The sequence below is a fragment of the Mus pahari genome, chromosome 2, assembly GCF_900095145.1.
Source record: "Mus pahari chromosome 2, PAHARI_EIJ_v1.1, whole genome shotgun sequence".
Classification (NCBI taxonomy): Eukaryota; Metazoa; Chordata; class Mammalia; order Rodentia; family Muridae; genus Mus; species Mus pahari.
In genome coordinates this window covers 135,885,122-135,892,459 of record NC_034591.1, presented here as the reverse complement: position 1 = coordinate 135,892,459, position 7,338 = coordinate 135,885,122, and the positions used below count along the sequence as shown (strand labels likewise).

Below are 7,338 nucleotides of genomic sequence, written 5' to 3'. Positions count from 1 at the left end.
AAAAAAACAAAAACAAAACAACAAAAAAAAACAAAAAGGAAATACAGTGGAGGGTGATTGGAAGAGACACTTTCATTCTCATGCACACACCCAGGTATGAACAGAACACAGGCATGTACAACATACGCACACAAGTAGATCAGAACTGAGATGTGTCCTTTTCGGTGCCCTTCCTCCTGTTGTACTGCTCCCCACCCACCCCATCCCCTGGTTTTCCTTTGTGTAGGAAGGGCTCTCTGAAGTCCTAGAAGCAGGAATGGTAACTCAGTCCTCTCGGCCCATGTAGGTGGAAGCACTTCAGGCGCAGCTGGGAGAGCAGATGAAGCTTTCGAGAGAGCAAGTGGAGGGGCTCATGGAGGACAGACGGATCCGAGTTGAGGAGATCCAAGTTCAGCACCAGAGAAACCAAGAAAAAATCAAGGAGCTGACCAAGAGGTGGGGACTCAAGAAATACCCTCCTAACAGGCGTCCTGATCTTGTGAATGGCTTAAGAGATGGCTCAGCTGTTGTGAGCACTGCTCTTACAGAGGACCTGGGTTCAGTTCCCAGCATGCACATCAGGTGGCTCACCCCATCTGTAAGTCCAGCTCCTGGGGCGTCTGCCACCTCTGACCTCCAGAGGTGTTCAACAAGTACATTATGCAGATAAACTCACATAGGTACACATTAAAAAAAAAAAAATCGAAGCCAGGTGATGGTAGCATATGCCGAAGCCAGGTGATGATGGCACATGCCGAAGCTAGGTGATGGTGGTGCATGCCTTTAATCCCAGCACTTGGGAGGCAGAGGCAGGCGGATTTCTGAGTTCAGTGCCAACCTGGTCTACAAAGTGAGTTCAGTAGTAGTGGCCTAGCCTAGGGTGTATTGAGCCCTGGGTTCACCAGGAATAAAAAATAAAAATTAATGGCTATAGGAATAGAGAGATGAATCCTAGGCCCTAAATTTCATTTCTTTTTTTTTTTTTTTTTTTTTTTTTGGTTTTTTCGAGACAGGGTTTCTCTGTGTAGCCCTGGCTGTCCTGGAACTCACTTTGTAGACCAGGCTGGCCTCGAACTCAGAAATCCGCCTGCCTCTGCCTCCCGAGTGCTGGGATTAAAGGCGTGCGCCACCACGCCCGGCCATTTCTTTTCATTTTAACTGAGGGCTTTTAAAGGAAAGACATAAGGAAGTGGGGGAAGGAGTTTACAAAGAAAGTTGAGTTTACAGCTTTTCTCCAGCAGAGCTGTCTTTGGTAACATATTCTCCCCACCCCACCCCCCACCCCCGACCCTTATCCTATAAAGATCCCAAGCTTTTGAGCCTGGTTGTCGATTTCTTGTTCTCCTGTGTGAGATACAAATCAGCCCGGAGCTCCGCCATTAAACTACCTCATGTTTTTACANNAAAAAAAAAAAAGGAATAGAGAGATGGCTCTCCCTGCTTTTGTGCAAGAACCAAGCTTAAGTCTTGGCACCTACAGCCTCAGCCTCTCCCGTGGTACTTTAGTTTAGTTTGTGCTTTGGTGAGACTGATAATTTAGGAACAGTTGTTTTTAGCAAGGGCCTCACTAGGCACAGCAAGCCTTGAGATGAAGACGTACTCAGACCAAATCCACATCTCCGTAATGACTAGTGTGTCTTTATGATGTACACACACACACACACAGAGACACACACCATGCAGCGTTCTTACATCTTTGTCCCCCAGCTTCTTTCTGTTTACCTCAGTCCTACCCTATTTGTAGAGTAGCCACAAGATATGGATGGTTTGGGGTTTGTTTGTTTGTTTGTTTTTTGTTTTTAGGTTTTTTTTGAGATAGTTTCCCTCTGTAGCCTTGACTGTCCTGGAATTTGCTCTGTAGACCATGGTCTAGAACTCATTGACCAGCCTGCCTCTGCCTCCGGAGCACTGGATCAGAGACAGGCATTTGCCATCACCTGGTTTGATGACTTTTGTTATGTTGTACCTCACCATCTCTTTTCTCCAGTAAACATGCTTAATTCATTTTTATTTAATTTTTACTTTTCGGATAGGTTCTCACTATGTTTCTCTGCCTTGCCTAGAACACTCTGTGTAGTGGAGGTTGGCCTTGAAAACACAGGGGTCCCCCTGCTTCTGCCTTCTCAAGTACTGAAGTAAGGGCGCCTGCCCATCGCCAGGCTGGTCTCCTGTTCAGCATGTGGCTGTGTATGTAAGTGTGTAGGGATAGATGTGTGTGTTGGATGGAGGCCAAAGGTCACCCTTGGGTACTGTTTCTTGCTTTTTGACATGGAACACAGCCAGGCCTGGTGTTCACTGACATGGAACACAGTGATTAAGCTCAGCTGCGGTCAGGCAGCCCCAGGGGTCTGCTCATCTTCACCTCCCGTTGAGGTTATTAGGTTTTTTACTTGGGTTCTGGAGGAGAATTTAGGCTTCATGCTTACACATCAAAGACTTCACCATCTGAGCTTTTTTTTTTTAATATTTATAATTTACTTTTTGTGTATGTATGTTTTGGCTGAATGCTTGTCTGTATACCACTTTCCATGCCTGGTCTCTGAGGAAGCCAGAAGAGAATGTCACATTCCACGGAACTGGGCTGCGGGGAATTGAAGCTGGGCCCTCTGGAAGAGTAGCAAATGTCTTTAACCATTGAGCCATCTCTTCAGCCCCAGTCAGGCTGGTCTCAGAATCCCTATGTAACCAAGGATTACCTTGAACAACTTAGACTGCAGGAATATTCCTCTACAGCCCATTTATGAAGTGCTGAGAATTGAACTCAGGACTTTGTATATGCTGGGCAAACACTGCACCAATTGAGTTAACATTCCCAGCCCTAAATTTATTCAATTTTGGTTTGGGGGTATTTTTGAGACAGGGTCTCACTATTTAGCTTTGGATGACCTTGAACTCAGAGATCTGTCTGCCTCCTAGGTGCTGGGATTAAAGACACATACCACTGAGCCCGGCTGTTTATTTATTTTGGGGAGTGTATTGGGTATTAAACGGGGCTTCACACGTGCAGAGCAAGCACTGTACCACAAAGCTATAATCTCACCTCATAATATGTGATTTAAAAATAAACCAAAAAAATTATTTTAGTTTTTAACTATCTGCATATCTAGGAGTTTGTGTATTTATGAATGCATTGCCCATAGCACCCACAAGAGGTCAGTAGTGTGTACTCTCGGCCACTGACTGAGCCATCTCTCCAGCTCAGATTTTTTATATTTTATATTAGTTTTCCAGTATGTAAATAACCATCTTTTTAACCCGAATTCTCAAATTTACACTCAGGAAAGTTTATATAAAGATGATTCTAAACCAAGGAGCATGATAGATACAAGACAGTTCCCCTAATAAAGCATGTAAAACTGTCAGTAATCAGAATGTGTGTGTTTTTAAAACTGCTAGTATTTCAAAATTTATATTGTACAATTTTGCCATGTGGTGGAGGTACATGCCTTTAATCCAAGCACTTGGGAGGTGGAGGCAGGCAGATCTCTGAATTTGAGCTCAACCTGGTCTACAGAGTGAGTTCCAGGACATCCAGGGCTACACAGAGAGACCCTGTCATCCTCTTTGGAATGGCCTTGTGACTGAGCCATGCGGCGAGCTTCTCCGTGATCACAGCTCTTCTCTCTTTCGTAGTCTCCATCATACCCAAGAACTGCTCTACGAGAGCACCAAGGACTTTCTACAACAAAAATTTGAAAACCAAAATAAAGAGAAAGTATGGATGCTTGAGAAAGATCACCTGATGTCAAAGATTACGCAGTATAGAGCGCAGTGTAAGAAGAAAGAAGACAAACTTGGAAAAGTAGTTCCCATTTTACACGAGAGTCATCATGCTCAAAATGAATATATTAAGGTAATGTTGTTCTTTTCCTGCAACAGTTGAGAAACCCTGAGTCCCTTGGGATTGAGGTGAAGCTCAGTTGATAGAATGCCCGCGTAGCCTGCTGAGGCCCGGGGTTTGCTCCTCAGCACTGCCTAACCCAGGTGTGATGACTCACGCCCATAATCCCAGCACTCGAGAGATTGGAGGTGGTGAAGGAAAAGGCCTCCTTGGCTGAGCGTCGAGTTGGAGAGCCTGTCAGAGGCTCGGAGAATGTCTTTCTTTTTGGGGGGTGGGGTGGGGGGGTGAGAGGTTCAAGACAGGGCTTCTCTGTGTAGCCCTGGCTGTCCTGGAACTCATTCTGTAGACCAGGCTGGACTTGCACTCAGAAATCTGCCTGCCTCTGCCTCCCAAGTGATGGAGAATTTCTAAGAGCCTATAAATTATTATATAAAATTCATTCAGTTCATGAAGCTAATGTCATAAAATACATAACCAAGCCGGGCGTGGTGGCACACACCTTAATCCCAACACTCGGGAAAGAAGACAGAAATATCACATTATTCATTTATTCATTCATTCATTCAACATATGGACTAGATTCTGGTAAATAGCACTGTGTAAATTAGACAGTCTTTTTCTTCACTGTTTTTATATTTTAGTGAAGAAGGAAAATCACGTCATTTTATGTTACTAAGAGACGGAAGGATATAAGGATGGTATTACTTGTCGGAGCTCTGCTTCAGAACAGGACATCCCCGTAAGGCTAAGACTGGTGCTTTTGCAGAGGCCTGTAACATAGATTAAGGGAAGGGCATTCCTGGCAGAGCGAGAAAGAAGTTCCTTCAACATGTTTCAGGGAGATGAAGGATGCTATCATGACTGTAAAATAACAAGGAATTGGGGGCTGGCAATGTGCTTAAGGGACACAGGGCCCTAGGTTTAATCCTTGCTGCCACAAGAGAAGAAAACCAGGAGGAACTGACTTGTGAGCCCCAGGGAAGCTGGCTGAAGCCAGTTGTGGATGCTCCCCCCCCCCCCCCAAGGCCCTGGGAGGAATGTAAACAGCTCTAAGGATTATGTCTGGGAAGTGCTGTATAAGAAAGGAGCGTTACCTGATGGGAAGTTAAGACTGGGTTTCAGGTAGTCCAGGCTGGCTTCCAACTCACTGTGTAGCTGAGGGTGGCTTCTTGCCTCTGGCTCCTGAGTGCTGGTCTTCTGAGCATGTGCTACCACACCAGCTTAGTATTTTGAAGCAGGAGACTCATTGTTTCCTAGGCAGGGCTTAGACTCCTGGGCTCCAGTAATCCTCTGTCTGCCTCCAGAGTAGCTGGATTACAGGTGCTGGGTACACTTGTGTATATGGATTTATTTTTTTATTTTATTTTAAAAATTGCATTTATTTATGTGGGATGGGGGGGCAGAGCAGGAGGAGCGGTGCGTGAACATATCATGCCATAAATGTAGAGGTCAGAGCACATTCAGGAGTCAGGTCTTTCCTTCCATCATATGGGAGGGGTGCCGGGCTTTGGGGCAAGTGCCTTAGTTGCATCTTGTTGCTCTCCTGGTTTAAGGTTTTAAAGGATTGCTTTTCTGGCTCTTTCACAGAACGTATGTAATCCATGTGGCTGATGTTTCTTCTTTTTGAAGAACTAAAACACATAGTGTCCTATTCTGACTTCCTTCATCCATAGACTAGGTCTTGGGCGCATAAGCCAAACCAGCCCTTTCCTTCCCAGGTTGCTATGGGTGTGATGTCTCATCACAGCAGTAATCCGGATCAGGACGCCTGGCTTTCTCATCGTAGGTACACTTGAGAGAAGGATAGACAGGAAAGCATAGATATAGCAGGACTCTGGGTCTCTCCTCACATCTGCTTTTACAGATTTGCTCTGTAAACCTTTTCCTCCCTTCTTTACCACAGTGCTATTTTGAATTACAAATTTGATTGTAGGGCTGAACATTAAAACTTTTCATCCCTTTGGCCTACAGTCTCTTAAGGATAAGCTAATACAAGAGAAAAAGCTGTCCAGCATGTACCAAGAACAGTGCATTTCCCTAGAAGAGGAACTTGCTCGAATTCGGGAGGAAGAAGGAGTGAGGAGAGAGATCTTCAAGGTGTGTGGTGTCTCACACTTGGGCTGAGTAGAACGCAGGCTGCTGAGGAGAGTCTCCTCTTCATAAACTCTTCGTCATCCATTTTTAGGATCGCTCCAACAAGATGGGCAAGCGCTTACAGATAATGACAAAGCGCTATCAGGCCTTGGAGCATCGACGAGCCCTGGAAGTAGAAGGCTTCAAGACAGACATTAAATCTCTCCGACAGAAGCTGAGAGACCTGGAGCAAATGCTCTACAAGGTACTGCTGCTCCTGAGTTAGGAAAGGGGAACCGGGCTGCGACTGTAGAGAGATGGTCAGGGTGGTTCCTCAGAGGGATGGCCACGGATGTGATGTAGACTTCAGTAGGGTGTGTGTAAGAATAAAAGGGCACTGGCTTGATTTCTAGCATTGCAAAAACCAATAGGCTGTGCTTTGTCATTACTTGAACAACAACAGATTATTAAGTATCTTTGAATCCTTTCTGAACATTAGTTCAACAGTAACACTTAGCTGGAAAAACAAAATCAGACATAACTTACAAAGTATCACCCCTCACAATTCGACTAAATGAAAAGAATTAGGTGTGTGCAGGAAGTGGGGGCTGGGCAGATGGCACCATACGTAAAAGTTGCTGGTTGTGCAATCGTAATGACCCGAGTCCCCGGGACACACATGAACGCCGAGCACAGATGTACATCTGCAACCCAGGGCTGAGGAGAAGACAGGAGAGCCCAGGGATGTGCTGGCCATAGTGTAGCCCTTCATCATGTGCACAGCAGAGTGCACACACTCAGAAGAACTGCGTGGGTTTTATCTGGTTTTTTTTTTTTTTCTCTCTCTCTCTTCTTTTTCTCTCTCAGATTTTTCAAAAAAGCATTTCTCTCTCTCTGTGTGTGTGGGGGAGTGTTGTAATGATTTTGTTCATTTTTATTTTGTTTGCATATATGTCTGTGTGAGGGTATGAGATCCCCTGGGACTGGAGTTACTGTGAGCCACCATGTGGCTGCTGGAAATTGATCCCAGGTCCTCTAGAAGAGCAGTCAGTGCTCTTAACCACTGAGCCATCTTTCTAGCCCCAAGAATTGTCTACTTTTAAAGTGGGAAAATAACTGAGTGATGAGTGCTTCCCCAGACACCTTTTCGTATCCAGGATGCCTTCAGAGCTTTGGTGGAGATTTAACTGACAGTCACTGTGAGCCCTAAGCAGTTGCTGTGTTCTGAACAAATAGGAAAAATATGACACTTTCTGTCACTTTTGGCAAATTTACCAATAATGCTATTATTGATCTTTTTTTTTTTTTTCCTTTTTTTTTTTGTTTTTTTTTTTGTTTGCTTGTTTCTGTTTTTTCGAGACAGGGTTTCTCTGTATAGCCCTGGCTGTCCTGGAACTCACTTTGTAGACCAGGCTGGCCTCGAACTCAGAGATCCGCCTGCCTCT

General features: G+C 45.0%; 1 protein-coding gene across 1 annotated transcript in view; it reads left to right on the top strand.

Annotated features, from left to right (window-relative positions):
• Nucleotides 1-7,338, top strand: part of Ccdc77 (coiled-coil domain containing 77) — a 32,067-nt gene that overhangs the window by 22,608 nt on the left and 2,121 nt on the right. Inside the window, exons 8-11 of the mRNA XM_029535294.1 lie at nt 287-435; nt 3,613-3,832; nt 5,792-5,917; nt 6,006-6,158. Coding sequence (XP_029391154.1) covers nt 287-435; nt 3,613-3,832; nt 5,792-5,917; nt 6,006-6,158 — 648 coding nt within the window. The remainder of the gene's footprint in view (nt 1-286; nt 436-3,612; nt 3,833-5,791; nt 5,918-6,005; nt 6,159-7,338) is intronic.